This window comes from Bactrocera oleae, chromosome 2 (assembly GCF_042242935.1).
Source record: "Bactrocera oleae isolate idBacOlea1 chromosome 2, idBacOlea1, whole genome shotgun sequence".
In the NCBI taxonomy this organism is placed as follows: Eukaryota; Metazoa; Arthropoda; class Insecta; order Diptera; family Tephritidae; genus Bactrocera; species Bactrocera oleae.
This window is the reverse complement of record NC_091536.1, coordinates 64,566,210-64,583,935: the sequence shown is the minus strand read 5'-3', so window position 1 is coordinate 64,583,935 and position 17,726 is coordinate 64,566,210. Positions and strand designations below refer to the sequence as shown.

The 17,726-nt window shown below is 32.9% G+C and overlaps 1 protein-coding gene across 2 annotated transcripts in view; it reads left to right on the top strand.

The window, feature by feature from the left end:
- The window catches only part of betaTub97EF (beta-Tubulin at 97EF), a 95,373-nt gene that overhangs the window by 57,063 nt on the left and 20,584 nt on the right, over nt 1-17,726 (top strand). For both annotated transcript variants that reach the window (XM_036368738.2, XM_014234970.3), the window contains exons 2-3: nt 4,580-4,814; nt 5,009-5,238. In XM_036368738.2, coding sequence (XP_036224631.1) covers nt 4,580-4,814; nt 5,009-5,238 — 465 coding nt within the window. The remainder of the gene's footprint in view (nt 1-4,579; nt 4,815-5,008; nt 5,239-17,726) is intronic.

The following is a 17,726-nucleotide window of genomic DNA, read 5'->3' as shown; positions in this document are numbered from 1 at the left end:
GTTCCACTTCAGTGCAGAGGTAACGGTAATCTAAAAAAAAACAAAAACCTAAAGAAGACAGTTTAAAATGGAGTGAATCAAGCGTGTCACAGCAGCTTGCGATTTTCTCACAATTAACATTTTTACTTCTAGTAATGAAAACAACAAAAAACAATGTAAGAGCCATCAAGGTTATGCTGAAAACCATAACAATACAACCTTACAATCAACAAAAATAACATTGCAACGAAGACAAACAACGCAAAAATTGGTTAAAAACATAAGCGCGTATAAATTGTGGCGCACATGTTGTACTTGTTGCTGCTTCACGAAATATTTACGAATTTATATATGCGCGGCATTCATATTCATGCGCAAGAAAATCATACGTCGCCGAAATAAAAGCAAAACAATGGAATTTGTGAAAAAATAATAATAAATGTATGTGGAGTGGAATCAGCAGATTCAAGAGGGTGGTATCTTGTGGTGTAGTGTGTGGCCTAAAGCATAATATTTTTTATTTAATTGATTCACAATGAAGAGATTTCAAAAACCTTTATAGCTTACATATTACCCAGATCAATGAAAAATGAAAAACCCTTAGTCACTTTAAACTTTATCTGGTACTTAAAGAATCAAGAATAACTCGAATTTTTTGACTCCGGAAACCAAAAAATTTAAGCATCGATATAAGTTTTATATATCACATATAATATAATATTATATTTAGGTATATATACGGAGCGCCTGAGAACATTTATTTGCAATTGACTGTACAGTAGGGCGTCCTTTATTTCGCGAGTTGATTGATTTTTGTAAACAGACCTGAAAATTCAGTTTTTACCTAAAAAATAGGGCTCAAAATGCTTAGGAGATTGTTGGCTATCGCTATAACAACGACCACAATCACCATTAACTCCCTTTCGCATTCATATGCTTCTTAAGTAGACTCCAAAACAACCAAATTTTCTAAAGGCTAAGAATTAATATAATTAGTCTACTTATTTATATAAAAAAGTACGTTAGATATGACGACGCTATACATTGCCTCTGACTAGTCGCCTAACCTGTTTCTATGATAAAAAAAAAGCCGAATAAAACGATCTTCAACAAAATATTAGGTGATTTACAAATATGTTACGATCTAAGAGTTTCTGACAATTCTCAAAATATTCCGCAGAACTGGTTATATAGATACTGGTTTCTAACAAAAATTCACAGGTTCAAGTTTTCTTACAAAAACTTTATTTTGATCGGACAGTTTGTATTGTTACATTGCACCATAATCCATACCAAATTTTGTGAAACTATCTTCAGCTTGTATGGCAGTTATATGCTATACTGATCCGATCTGAACAATTTCTTCGGAGATTGTACTGTTGCCTTAGAGAATAATTCATGCCAAATTTCGTGAACATGCCTTGTCAAATAAAAAAAATTTTCATTCAAGAATTTTATTTCGCTCGTCACGCTGATCATTTATGTACTTGTATATACTTTATAGGGTCCCTCCGTAGGTAACTAATAACAATTATAAGAAGGTTCTCTTACTAACACTTAAACTGTAACATTACGACAAAGTCGAGAGTGCTACTAGTTTCAAATCATATAAGAATAGCTAGCAATTTTTTAAGAGATATTCAATCTCACGAATCTGCAAGAACTCATGCAAAAATAGGAATTTATGATATTGATGCCTATTTTATAGTCACACTCTTTAATCTATTCGGAATGTAATGTACATCAGAAGTTCTCACACGTTAACCAATGCCGTTGTCACTTTAATGCAAACAACGACACATCTGCAATCAGTTTGATATAGACAGTTTCGGAAAGAAAACAACCTGAAACGCACACAAACATTTCTAAAACTCACATACCAAAACTCCAAATTGAGTTTCTAAACACTTATATAAATTTAGAGCCTTAGACTTTGTCTCAAGCAAAGTATATCAGAAACGATTTTCCCAAATAATTTCACATAATTAAGATTGTTTACACTCAAATCAGAGATCGTTTCCCGTTAAGCAGGCACTTAGCCAACCAAAATTCTGATACACCAGCTATAGTTTTGTACATAGATTACTTAGGGGTGAACAAATACAAAAAAAAAAAAAAAGTATAGGTATATTTGTAGGTATTGTTTTTGCTTTAAAAGCACACTTGCAGCTCTGAGTGCATAAAATTGAACTCATTCCAACAAAGGAGGACACTTCGCCTCTCTCCTCAAGCTATGCAACAATACCCTCTGACAAATAGCATCAAAATAGGAATTTCTATTTTCATAAATACGTAAAGTTGGTTTCTATCGCAAAAGAGAGTGAAAAATATAAAAAAAATTGAAAAAATTCCAAAGAATAGAATAACAAAATGAATATCAATTTCCAATAACGAAGCTGCATAAATTGCTTGCATCCAAACGAAACACCGCATGGAAATGGTGGCAAAATAGTTGTGGGCGCGAATTCGTGCATTTTCAACTGGCGACAAAGCATCAAATAGAGGTATGTGGGCTAGCTAGATATATGAGTATGTGTGTGTGTTGCAAGCGGATAAACATATGTGCGGGTATTTGCAAGCACCGTTTGAACTATAAATGCCGGCGGCGAAATTGCTTGAGAATCCGCGCCCCGCTCAACTCACTGGCAGTTGTCTGTGTTTTTAGCGGAGCAAAATGGAAATTTTTGTTAAAATTCATTGATCTATGCGCTCTTTTTCTTTGCTCTATATGTGTACGTAATTTTTTGCAATGATATTTTTTCCAGCAACATTTTCATTGTGTTACAACGTTTGTTACTTGGAATTTGTAATGAATGCCCGCGGTGTACAATTTTTCCAAGCTTTTTTTCACTTTACAAGGATATGAATTTCTGCAGCGTGAAATAATTATTCCACTCGTTTTACGTTTCTTTATTTTTGCGCTACCGATTTTGCTACCGATCGAATTATGCGCTTATACAGTTATATGAGCACGTATGCTTGTATTTATGTGCATATAAGTATATGTAATATAATATGTACACTGACGGCGCTGATTGTTACGACAGATTTTTTTAATATAAATATTGTATCTTGTGATTATTATGAAAGAGGAAATGTGAAATGTGAAAATTATCACAAACTAAAGAAACTCATATTATTAAAAAAACGAGGCCTCCTTTGTTTCGTTAATGTACCTTAAAAATTCACCGATATCGATGTATGGGGTAGAGAAAGTAAGGACAGATTTCTAATTTTTTTTAATTTTGATATTATCTATTAAAGAAGCTGGTGGGATTCGCAATGCTGTTATAATGGATGTGGGCGTGGTTTTACTCCGATTTTGTCATCTTTTAGCAGTTTTAAGAGAACATTATGTGAATATTTTGAAACAAATATTATTAACGTCGTTTAGTTAATTTGTGAGGCATGCATTTTTTCTTAAAAGTGGGCGTTGCCATATACATATATATTATCATACAAATAACTGAACGATTTTCATACTTTTAATTGCATATTCGAATATTATTCTTCTGGCAGTTATAGATATTTTTTACTGTATTGTTACAATTAAGGAGAGTTGAGAGAGGTGGGCATAGATTTAGCAGATTATAAGCTATAGATATCCGAATTAAACCTTTTCAAAAATGTAGGAACGTTCAATTATGGGCTGCGCTAAATTGCACTAACTGGCAATCACTGTACACATATATTGATTTTTGCATGTATTATTTCAATGATTTTCACGCGCCATCAAAAATATTTGCATTTTCATGAATTGAATACTGAGTAAGGTGAGTTTTTTCTTCGCTTCTAGAGTATATATATGTATATATACAATAATTTACAATGTGTATGTTTTTGTAGCCAAGCAGATTTTTATTTATTTGTAAAAAGGTGAAATGATTATTTTGCGCCACGAAGTATGCAACAATGCTGTTAAACGGGTTGTAAACTCACAAACAACAAAAAAAAAATAACGAATAATTTTGTAAATATTATAAAAAAATGTATGAAAAATTATTAAGCTACTAAAGATAAAAACGTTAACTTCGGTTGTACAGAATCTATAATACCCTTTACAAATAAAAAAGTTTTCATGCAAGAATTTGATCTTGATTGTTCAGTTTGTATGGCAGCTTTATGCTAGAGTGGAAATTTGTTCGACGATTTTACCACTGCTTTCGGCAATAATTCATGCCAAAGTTCGTTAAGATATCTTGTCAAATAAAAAGGTTTTTGTCACAAGGACTCGTTTTTGATCGCTTAGCTTTTATGGCAGCTACATATATGCTATAAATTAGCAGGAATTAAAAGGACGTGTGTAATACGTGTATATTTCAGATCGCGTATATACAGTCAGACAGACAGACGGTCGGACGGATGAACAGAGGGACATGTCCAAATGTCACTCTGGCCACTTATTTGTGTATATATTGTTTTAGGTATACGACGTTTCTTCCCATTTTATTATTTTTGTGATGAATTTCAGATTTTATCCTTTTCCCCTGTACAAATATTTTTCATACTAATTATTATGTATTTTATTCTATCATTATTTTAAAAAAATTATACTTACTTAAATTTCTAAAATTAATTTAATATTTTTTTTTCTTTTTAGTTCTGGGAAATCATCTCCGATGAGCATGGCATCGACCCGAATGGCATGTACGTTGGTGAGAATGATTTGCAATTGGAACGCATCGATGTGTACTACAATGAGGCCAGCAGTGGTAAATATGTGCCACGCGCTGTACTCATCGATTTGGAGCCAGGCACAATGGATGCTGTTCGCCAATCGCCAATGGGTATGCTATTCAGGCCAGATAACTTCGTGTTCGGCCAATCCGGAGCGGGTGAGTAATTACCAAGCTAAGTGTAATTATATAATATAATATACTTGAACTGAAAGTAAATTTGGTCCAAATGATTTTTGTGCTAAGCACCGCTTTAAAAAATAAAATATCTAATAATTTCAATTTATTTGAATTCAATACAGAGCAATCAGTTCAAGAATATTTTTTATATACGTGGATTTTTTTAATTCCAGGCAATAACTGGGCCAAAGGTCATTACACAGAGGGCGCCGAGCTAATTGACTCTGTGTTGGATGTGCTGCGTAAAGAGTCCGAGGGTTGCGATTGCCTACAAGGCTTCCAATTGGCACACTCTCTCGGTGGCGGTACCGGCTCCGGTTTGGGTACTCTGCTTATTTCCAAAATACGTGAAGAGTACCCCGACAGGATAATGAATACATTTTCGGTGGTGCCATCACCAAAGGTGAGTGTAAAAAAAATACAACTATTTATGTAATTTTTTAAGGTGAAAGATGAAGGAGAATGTAATTAAAAATAAAAGAAGAAAATGGAGTATTTTTTTAAATGCGTGGAAGTGGTGTTTAAAATAAATAAATATTAAAAAAATAGCTTTAATGAAATTATTTTTAATTTGCTTAAACTAATTTTATAAACTTTTTTGTTAGTAACTTAATTGAATTAAGTATTTTTTTAATTTGTACCTATCCAGATTAATAATTTTAATTGAATCAGTTTTTATTATTATCTAATTTTTATTATTAATTTATTATCCAATTACATTATTTTTTAATTATTAATTTGATTTAATAAATTTCTTTAAAGTAATTATTTAAATTAATTAGTTATTATTTATACATTTAGTCAATAACTTTTATATTAATTATTATTGTAAACTATTTAAGTTAATTATTCACATATACTTTAATTAAATAATTTATTATTTATCCACTTTAATTAATTGTTTAAGTAATTTGATTTAATTAATTACTTTATACCAATAATAGTTAATTAAATATTATTTATTGATTAAATTAAATAAATAATTTTTTAACAATTATTTACGTTAATTATTTCCTTATAAATATTTTAATAAAATAATTAATTTTTTTATTATTATTTCGCTTAATCAATTACATTTTGATAAAGTATCGAATTAAATTTTTATTGTTTTTTTAATTATTCAATTATTTTATAGCTATCAAACTAATTCCTGTATCACTAATTCTTTAAATTAATTTATGGTTTACTTAAATTAATTTTTTATTAATTACTTCAAATAAAGAAATTATTACATATTGATTACTTGATTAAATTTATTTTTTCAATAATTAATTTAATTAATTGATCAAGCTTTTAAGAAATGTAGTAACATACTCATTTATATCATAGTTAAATCAATTATGTTTCATAAATTAATTAATTACTGGTTTTTAGTTTCCTATATAAATTTAATTTAATTATTTGTTACTAATTATTTAAACTAAAACAATTTTCTTAATCAATTATTTTATTAAATTTATAACCGTTCATTAATTATTTCATATAATTATTGTAATAATATTTTAACTAGAAAACTCGATATATTATTTATTATTGATCGGCATTTACAATTAATTACACGTAATTATTTTACTTTTAAAGCAAATTGTCAATCCATACTACACATCCTAACATTTATTAAAAACAAAGTTTGTAATTACTTTTACCGCTTTGCATTTTCTCATAATTAGTCATGTCGAATGTTAACTTAGCAATAAATTTGTATGAAAACTACAATAAATATGTCTAATATTGAGTGCGAAAAATTAATCGCGCTGCAATTCCGAGTGAAATATGCAAAAAAGGTACAACAATGAAAACACCAACATATTGCATAATTGAATGCAATAAAATATATATTTTAACAGCTAATTAGTACAAAGCGCCTAATTTCTGATGATTATTAATTTTTACAAATTCTTTGACAAATTTGCTTAATTTATTGACATTTATATTGTTCGGCCGCAATGAGCCCGCTGGCGGCTTTACCAATTCAGGCGGCAGCAATCAGCAATGCTAATATTTGTAAATCGCTTAACCGTTAGTGTGTCAACAAAGGGAGCAATTGCGTATGCAGGTGTATGGCTGTGTGAGAGTGCATAGGTGTTTGTGTATGTGTGAAGGGCCAGCTGGTCACGCGGCGGCTAATTGTCAAATGCACCACAAATGTCAACGCGCCTGAATTAGTTTCGCGAAAATTTTAAGCGCACAAAAACTACATCAAAAGCAACCATACACTCACACACTTAAGGCCTTGCAATGCAACTAAATTATACATATAGAAATATGTGTTAATTATTGTGTGACGCAATTGACTGGCAAAACAAAAATAAATTGAATTAAATGTAAAACCACAAATTGTCAGCGCACACGTAAACACCTTATGCGCGCGGATATATATGTGTGTATGGGGCATAAAAAATTATGCGCAATACCAATAACTGTTATATGCTGTGTAATTGAAATTAATTACATACGCACACACGCACATCGGCACTCGTCCGCCAATTGATTTCTTGTTGTTTGGTGCACAGATTCGCAATTGCTATTTTTTTTATATTTAAGTTTTCGTTGTTGTTGTTATACTTTCAGCATAATTTAATTAAGGCATGCACATTAGCTTTGGCCTTAATTTAGCTGTTGATTGATTGAAGTGCGTATGCGCATAAATATGAGAAATGCTTAAACGACTCAACGACACCCACTCACGCACAAATACACACACACCCATATATAGCGATATCATATTTTATGCTCTTGTGTTTGTGTTACTGCGTTAGCTGCACACCTGCTTTGCATATTAATTATGTTTAATACGCTATGCTACGCTCCGGCACTTGCAAATGAGCGTCGAGTGTGTTTTGCAAAAATTAAAATTGAAATTAATTAGCTGCGAAATGTGTGAAGGAATAACAATGCAGTAATTAAATGGGGGTTACCCATACGACATGACGACCCGCTGGCTAGCGCTTAGCTGCATGAATTCTGCAAATATGCAAATTAGTTTTATTATTAAAATTGCAAATTATGAGCATAATTTGTTTGAAAACTAAAAAATAAACAACTTCTTTGTGGGTCCCTGAAGTGCAGTACTACTTTCTGTAGCATATCGTAAGGCGCAAACTTGCATTTGTGCACTATTTCTGGAATTTTACGATAGGAATGACTTTTTGAAGTTTGCAAATGAACACTTTAGACAAATGGAGTAAAATCGCGACTATCTTACGAGGATTTGTGGGTTCAGATTCCTGCTGAGTTTGAATATAAAATTTTAGAAAAAAAACTTTTCCAACAGCAAAATTGAATTTCGATCGCAATAAGAGTCGGATAAGACGAAAAGAAAGACTTCTTGTCAAAAAAAAAAAGTTTTCCATACACGAACTTGATTTTGATTGGTCAGTTTGCCTGGCAGTATTATCCGATAACGGCGATTCCGACAAAAACGGTCAATTTCTTGATATCTCAAAAACTGAGTTATTGGTTCGCGTATATACTCTTGTCAGACAAACGGACATGGCTAAATCGCCTGAACTCGTCACGCAGATTATTTCTATATAACTTTCTGGGTATTACAAAATTCGCAAAAAATTCAACAATAAACTGTTAAACAAAACAATTAAAACAAAATTTAATAAAAGCACAATTTAAAAAGACATAGTAGTAATTATTTAATTAATCTATCGAATCCATAAGAAACCGAAGGTGTGAAGTCAATACTTTAAAGTAAACTTCTTTCCAATCTCTTTCAAATCTCTTCAAACCAATTCATTTGCTATGAAGTTACAGAAAAAATGCTTTGTCCTTGAACCCTATCTCATAAAAAAATTATGCGGATATCCACCCTGACCTTTAAATGAAATAAAAATTACTCAATTATTATAATTTTTGCATTATTTATAGCTTATTTTCATCGTTTGCTTGCCGCCTAAAAAATTTAATTTAACTTCTGCCATTTCAATATAATTTCTGCAACTGCTTTCCTTTTATACGTATTTTCATTTATTTCATATGTGTATAGTAGGTGTATAACTCATTTTATTTACTTTGGTTTGCAAATTATTGAAACACATTATCTTAAATTGTATTTTATCACCATAAATAACAAATTGAAATATTTTTTCCCAACACATGGCTGAAGTGAGTATTTTCAGTGGACTTGCAATGTCTCGTATGTAATTAAGTGTGTGTATATATCAAATAGCATACATATGTGTGCAAGCATAGCTAACGAAGCACATCATTTAAATTTTAATTACGATTTGATATTAATTAATAAACATAACATGAATACCGCTATTGACATGTGAAAAAATATGCCCATTAATATGTTGATATGTGTCAAGATGTGTATGTGTTATGTGCTACTATTTATATAAACATATGCTTGTGTTGTATTAATTTTCACTTATTCTTGTTTTTATTAAGATTTTTTTTACTTAAATTGCAATCAGAAATATGCAAAATAACGGTATAATTGTGAAATAAATAAGTTCGAAAGAAAAGACCTCTACCAAATCGAATTCAATATTTAGGCGTATTTCGCGATGTCAAAAATTGAATTTTTAAAGGTTGCTTTTAGATTTACTTCTGTAAAAAGTTCTATTATTGTTTAGATCGATTCTTACAGCAGGCGACCAAGTGGCGAGTTGTTTTAAAATAAAACCCCGAAATTCACCAGCAGAATAATAAAACCGCATTGATCACCGTTTCTCTGATTTCTCTCACAAAGTCAAATTTTCGCCAGAGAACGTCTCTCAATGAGCTCATTCCTATTAGAGTAGCTGAAAACCTATTATTGATAATCCGTAAATAGTGTATTATTACTTTATTTTGTATTGAAAGAGATGCCTTCAATACCTTTGAAGTCTGAAATAAAGGTTAAATTAAAGCTTTTGCAGGGGATGCTACCATCAATTAGGCTATCTTGGCTTAACACCTTGCCCGTGGCAAAAAAAAGTTATTGCTCTTTGGGATACCTACTTCCTTGGCTACGATACCAAGTAAATAAGATGTTGAATTGTAGTATCAAAGGCAAAGAACCAACTAGAAACTTTATATAAATAACCGAACAGATTTTATGTGAAGACTGACGGCTGTTAATGTATAACATATCTAAGGCACACCACCAAAAAAAAATACCTTGTCGATAATTTGAAAACATGCAAACGTCTTTCAAAATTTTTTGACAAATACAATCTTTCCATTATACTTAATATGTTTTTTAGATAAACTGTTTCATATCCTGCACCAGCAGTTGATTCACTGCTCCGAAGTGCAGCGTCCTTCAGATATCCACTCTGATAACAGGGCGACGGTACTAGACTTCAGCTAATTAATCTGCGTTCAAAACTGGTTAAGGAATGGCTAACCTCATTATAAGATAAGATCAGTAACTTTGCCAGATCACAGCGGAATTGCATGCACGGAAAGTCACCCTAGCTCTGCTATCAGTGGAATGGGAACGGGTTAGCTGCTCTGCTCTCTTCGTACGTTCTACTACTTATTAGCAGAGCTTTGTGGTTCTTGCGCTGTCGCTATATCCTTTTGGCCCAAATTGATCGTAGGATATCCAGTGAGCTCTTTGACCTCAATAAGGCTAGCCTGTCCCTAGTTGTGGGGGTTCTAACAACAAGTTTAAGTATCTTACTGGATTTCAGTTGTAGAAGCTGCATGGAAGAAAACGAAGTGAAAATATCTTAACGCTTCCTTCTTCATTGTCCCGCATTTGGATTATTTAGAAATATTCCGACTTATAAGATCGGATACAGGAGTATTTTTATGGCTTCACAAAGGACTACATAAAGTAGTCCGATTGCGATCCCATCTTGAGGATCAGCTATCGAACCTACCGTAACCAAACCTTCTCAGTAGACTTTTCCAATACAAAATACATATTGTTGTTGTTGTTGTTATAGCGGCGGGGGAAATTTTGTCTTATACTTTTGGGAACTTTTTCCGACTACAGTCCTTGTGGGCATAAAACTTCGAGTCCGTTCCAATTATATAGAACTGACTGTGGTGCAAGGAGATAGTACATCTCGAATTTTATTCCGCTCGCACATGAAATATTAGATGAGATTTTTTTAATTAAAAATAAATCAATAAAAAAACTGAAAAACTTCAATTAAGATGAATTAAATGGGAATGAGACAAAAAGTGCTAATCTATTTTTATTATTATTATTAAAACTAAGCTTTCATTTCAAAAGTAAAATAAATTTGGTAAAGCTCGAACTAATTTCTTACTTGTAAATTTGAGATTATTTATTATATTAAAATTTTTTTAAATCTGGTGTTAGGATTAGAATTATTTTTTTTATGCGTTTTTCCGACTGCACTTCAAATTTTATCATCAAATTTTTCAAGCCGGCATTTTTAAATTTAAATGTTAAATCAATTGTCTTTTAAATGCGATGAGAATCTCGAAACTAAATTGTTAATATTATTACACAAACAATTTTTGCAAAAAACCTTTGGCGATATTTTTGGATAAATGCCATAATATTCATATGCGGAAGCACTAAGGGGCTAACATACATATAGAGGAAATATATTCGTAGTAAAAATCTAGTACTGAACCCATTTAAGTTTCACTGAAGGCTTTCTTCTATGCCTCCGTAACTACCAATTGCATTTTATAATATCAATAATACACACCAGTATGCAGGGTTGCATTTATGGCAGCAGATCATTACAATTCACAAAATAAAATTGGAAAATTTCTCATATTTACCAGCTGCATTTATTATCCAATTTATGACGCCACAAATCAGTGGTTGCAAGTCAAAAATTTTTACATTCGTTGCGCCTCAATTGGCGCATAATAAATGCAATCACACGGAGCAGAGGCAAAGGACTGGAGTTCACTCGCAATTTCACATACTCAAACCAATATTTGCATTTAATTTACTGTTAACACAAAAACACACACATACACACAAGGAATAATAAGTATAATTTTCTTTTTATGATAAAATCATGCAATTCGCCTATTTTACGTAACTGCAACACACGCTCACACACGCACGCATCTGGCATATGGACATTTAACGGCAAATATCGTAGAATGCTGAAATAAGCAGGCATTGAAAGGCATACAAATTGACTCTTATTTACCAGCATGCACTTGCATTGAGCAGCAGTTCAATTGGAAATCATATCGAATATTGTTAATATGCGCACAATGGCAATTTGTAAATTATTGCTTTAAGATATTAATAAAATGAATGGACGCAAACAAATAAGCGGCGAGTTGCAGTGACAGCGGTAAAAAATTAAACAACAACAACAACAGCAAAAACTGCATAAAAGCCCGCAAGCATAACAGCAGCTTGCAGCGGTATGCGTGCATATATGTGTGTGTGTGTGTGTATGCGGTAATTGATGTGTGAATGGGCGCACACATACACGCGCACACCGTTAGTTAGCCTGCAGTATATAGGAAAAAACAAAAGTCATATGAGGGTGTGTGTGTGTATCACAAAAACACGGTTAACCACATTTGGACACCCATTGCAACCGCTGATGCGATTAAAAACTGTCCTTCAATGTAATTTGTTGAGCTCTCGCGCTTATCGCAAATGATTTACGTGTCATATGCAACATGTGCGCAATCGCTTGGGTGAATGTGTGTGTGAGTGTGCGGTTATGCCTCGGACATGCATCACATTAGCCATGCATGCAGTCGCGCATCACTGCGTTTGCGTGGCATTTTATGCGGTGCAAATGTGTCATTGCGTAAGCATGTAAATGAGTGTGTAATTGTAATTACGTGGATTAAGTGGGATTTCACGTGCGCATTAAAAAAATACCAAGTTGTTGTTGTTGTTTGTTAATCTCCTTTTTTGTTTTGGTTAACTGTTTAAGGCTCAAATTTAATGTTATTAGTCTTATTTACGGTTACTGAGCACAAAATATTAATTTTATAATATACTATATATGTTTATGTATTGTATACATATATTATTTTAATTTACAGCATTCGCTTTAATTCCATCGTATTAAATAATTTAGAATTGTAAAAACAACAACAGTAATATAGGTGTTTTATATCTATTATGTGGGCAAGGCAAATCAACAATATCCGATTTATTATTATTAAGTATAGCATTTCCCTAAAGATCGTTGTTCACAGTATGCAGGGAGTTAGAGTTGAATTAAAATTATTCCACTCAACATATTTTTCAGCATGGCACCCAACTTCTTCTTCAAGGTACATAAATCTTTTAAAGATCACAGCTCTTCAGAATTATTCAATACTTGCAGGTCAGAAGAAATGCTTTTTTTTACAGAATTTAATGCACTTTAATAATTGGTGATTTAATTTGAAAAATGTTGGGTGCCCTTGCTCCTTCAGACGATCTCCAGAAGAACCACCGAAAAAGGTGTCTGGCGGTAAGAAAGATTTTTCTGCTTAAAATTATCTCAGATTCAAAAAACAAAAAAAGTATATTATAACCTTAGATGAATACACGCAATGATCATGGGACTAGTGAAAATGTTGATTTTCGTCGTTTTTCGTAAAATAGTTCACACCTCAGAGTGCCTTAAAAAATCGAAATTATTATTATTTCTTCGATCATAACCCAAATATATTTAAAAAAGTCGTGTGAAAATTTCAAGCCGATCAGTTCAGCCTTTTGAACCTGAAAACAGCGTTTCGATAAAACCCGTTTAAAGTTTTGAGTTCTCATTACACTAAGCTAAAAAATAATATCTCTAAAACTATTTTCCGGATCAAATTCCAATTTTCGGGAAATATTTTCAAATATAAGTACAATCGATATATAAGCAATTTAGATTTTTTGAAATTAACAACTGGATAAAACCCCTTAGATATAACAAATATATTATTATATTAAACCATCTGTTTCCGGTTCCCTGTTGCACAGAATATTTTTTGTAAAAGTAGAGGTTGCCCATTCTTTGAAGTCGGTATTTTAACAATAAAAAACTTGAAGCGTGTTACTTAAATTCCGCTTCAGATGTTCAGGGTATTTTTGTTCCAGAAACTGAATAACGTGATTCGAGTTGTATGATAAGGTGTATCGAGTTGAAAACAGTAACGAATGAAGCCTTTTTCAAGCATTTTTGGATGGAACTAATGAGATATCATCAGCCGTCACAATCCAATTCCGTCGACTGATTAGTATTGTTTGAAAAAATATGACTCAATTAGGAATAATGTAATGTGGATTTCAAATGAATTTTGTGTTTCGCCAATACTTCAATTTTTGTTATTATTACCTTCACACAGTACAAAATGTTTGGACGATATGCTCGTTGCACAACTGAATGTCTATTTTTACTGAATTGAGGTTCATAAATATTACGCACCGATATAAAAGGGGGTTTACCCTGTACAATAAGAGTAACTTTATTGCCAAGTCTATATGCCTGCTGACAACTCTGGCTTAAATATTATAGTATGCAAAAAACCTACTTCATTAGTTTATTATAGCTCTTGCACACACAATAACTCCAACGACCTCAAATTTTCATTTGCAATTAAGACAAGACCTTATCTAACTTTTTTTTTTTTAATTTTCAAAACCTTAATAATGACATTGCATTACTTTGACCTCTTTATTAAAGCGATATTATGCATAATGAGATGGATTTCGGAAAAATATATTAGGTAAAATTAACATACCGCTCGATTTTTTAGCTAGTTAAGTACAAACTTTAAGTATATGTCTCAGTCTGTTAATAAAAGCATTTGTCAATAATATTTAATGGCTAAAAGTTTCGAATTACGCTTAACTGTAACAACCATATTTTACATTACTAATACGCCCTGCCGCCTGATTATAGTTCGATTTCAATAGCTTGAAGTTGAATAGGATTCTCCTAAAAAAGAGGCGAGTTATAATTATCTGTTATTTGAAATTGAGCGCAAAAATATTTAACTATGCTCTACGGGACAGGTATATCGACCGGATTTGAATATAAGCCCAGTAATAAATTTCGATTTGAATTTGAATGAAAAAGATTTTTTTCAATTTGAGATAATTTTTTTTTCTTCAAAGGTTTTTCTTGCAGACGACTAGTAGATTATGGCAGCGGAGAGGGTACAGCTCAACTCCTTTGGGAAGAATTATAAAATTTTAAATTAAGTTTTCTCTACAACTTTAGGAAATATTTTTCTACAAAATTTTGAAAAAGAAATTGCTGTTTTGAAACCCATTTTTAACTATGATCAGCAACTTTTTATTAGATTCGGTTATTTTCGCAGAACTTCATCCACTCTCATAACATTAAAATGTTTATAGTCGGTCCATAAGAGATGTTGAAATACTCTGACATCAGAACGAGGATTTTTAAATAGTTTCTTTAACTTATTTGATGTTATCGTCAGTATAAGAGGTGGATGGACAACTCGCATGAGGCAAGATTTCTATTACTTCCCGACCTTTACTGAATGTGTTGTGCCACTACTCAAATACATGAGTTCGTGATAAACTAAAATCCCCAAAACACTTCTGCAATATATTCAATGATTACGTAGACGCGATTCCATTGGAAATAGCATTTAAGCAAAATCGTTGCTCAATTTATTTTTCCATGGTACGTAGTAAACAAAAAGCTGCCGACACAGTTTAATTGACATAAAAATATCATAAGATAAAATAGTTGTTATTAACTAGGAAAAACAAATGTTATCGATACGGTTTGCGCGAACGGTTAAACATGTACCAGTCCAGGTCATATTTGATCATAATGTAGGGCTTGGGGCTTTGATAAAAAAATGTGTCTTCATTTGTTCTTTTTATAAATTACATTAGACGGTAATCATTGTTTGTTAGAGCTTTCGATACTTCCTACTTGATTGTATCTCTTTTCATATACAGTCTTTCATTAGAGATTCTAAAAGTCATTTCTAATTATAAAAACCAAAAAAAGAACAATTGCATTTTCATAGATTTTCAACTGTATATTAATTTGCAATTGCAACTCTACAAAGTATGCAGCAAGGATAGCAAGAACAGCCGCACCCAACACATGGTACTACACAACAACAAAGCCGCCATACCGCAAGTCATTTTATCCGGCCTATTAATACAGGCGACTCATAAATTACACACACAAATGAAACTATTACCATATGAATATACAAACAGACATTTAAGTATGCACACACACATATACATATATTTGCATATATAAGCATATATTAGCATTTTTGAGGGTGTTGGGGTGTGAGAAGGCTCATGTTATAGCATAAGTTAGCGGTAAATGCGACCGCATGCAATAACGCCTTCGACGACCAACTTCACTGCGACTTAACGGGAGTTGTAGTGAGATGAGCTTACGAAATTTGAAAGCCACCATTAGGCGGGCACGATGAGGGTGTGCGGGGCGCTAGTTGATGTGCTTGAAAAGCAAAATGCCAATTGAAGCATGCAAACGACTTAACCAATCAAGCGAAACAGCAATAAATTTTCAATGATTTTAAGCAAAAAAAAAATTTTGCGCTAAACGGAAATTTATGTGGCATATGCAAATAAGAGTGCGAGCGCACATATGTGTGCCGGGAGTGAAGGGGGCCGGCAACCACAAGCGTTAAACCGAGCATGTTTTCAAGTTAGGTCATGTCTATATATATATATGTGTTTGTGCATTTGTGTGACGCGCTGTCAGGTTCAATTTGCAATCGTGTCGTTGCTAATTTCACGGCTCGTCGCGCTCTTAAAGAAAATATTAAGAGAAATAAAAATCGAACCGTTGCTCTTTACAAAAAGCGCAGTTCAACTCGCTGAACCGTAGGAGACGCAGGGCGCATGCGCACATTACTTGGTCGAATATCGCCAAGTTGGCAGTACAGCCGTTGTTTTACAAGCGTTTAGTGGAGAAGAGTTAATTATATTTACATGTGTTGTTGCGCGCGTTGCTGATTATGTAACGGCAGTGCCGCGTTGACGCTGCGGCTCACCACTAAATGACGAAATGTGTCTTATTTATGTTTGTACAACGCTGCAATAGTCAACATGAGTTTGCAAATACATATTTACTACACTCCCACTGGCGCGCATTAAATTCAAACACAGTCTTGTATGCATGTACGTATGTGTATGTGTTGTTTTAGTAGGCCTGCGGCTGCGATTGCATAATGATAATAGCTTGCGTTCACACAGATCTGATCCACATTCGCGTATCTTCATCCAAATCCGTGGCGCCTCACCACAAGCCGCGCGTTGCTCTGTCAATATATATATCTGCAACAACCGTTAGGCATACTCTGACACAGTTCGGCCTTGTGCACTTGTTTGCCCTCTACATACATATACATATATAATGCATCGTTTATTGTTGAAGGTGCTAGCCAGCGCTGTTTTCCCATTTGGTATTGTTGTTGATTTTACTCTCTAGCGGCGATAAGTTTACCGTATATAGGTTGCTATTGTTGTTGCTGTTATTTAAGTTGGATTGGTCAGGACGCATTTGCTTGTAGTAAAACATGCTTTCGATTATACTTGTATTGCTGTTGCTGTTGTGCTGATTATGGGATTCTGCTGTGCTGCGGTCGTTCGCGGCTGCGGTTTATCGCACATGTTCAAATCAATCGGTTTGGTTTGTTGGTCAATTGCTTAAGCTGCAACTGATGTATTTGCTCCGACCAGTGATATTTCCAAGGCAAGTTGAGAGGTTGGAGTTGGAGGAAAGGGAAACATATAATAGAAATGTTTGACTGGAAAAGCTTCCCAACGTATGAAAAAAATCTGTTTAGAGGACCTGGTTTTCTATAAAATATCTAGCAAGAATAGGTATGGCTTAGACGCCCATACAACTAGACAAGAGATACCAAAATCTTGTCAAAAACAAAAATTTAACGCCTTTAAACGAAGTGGAGCTTAATTATGTATATTATAAATGGTAGTCGTTTGAGTTAGGTTTACAGTTCAAGACGTACAAT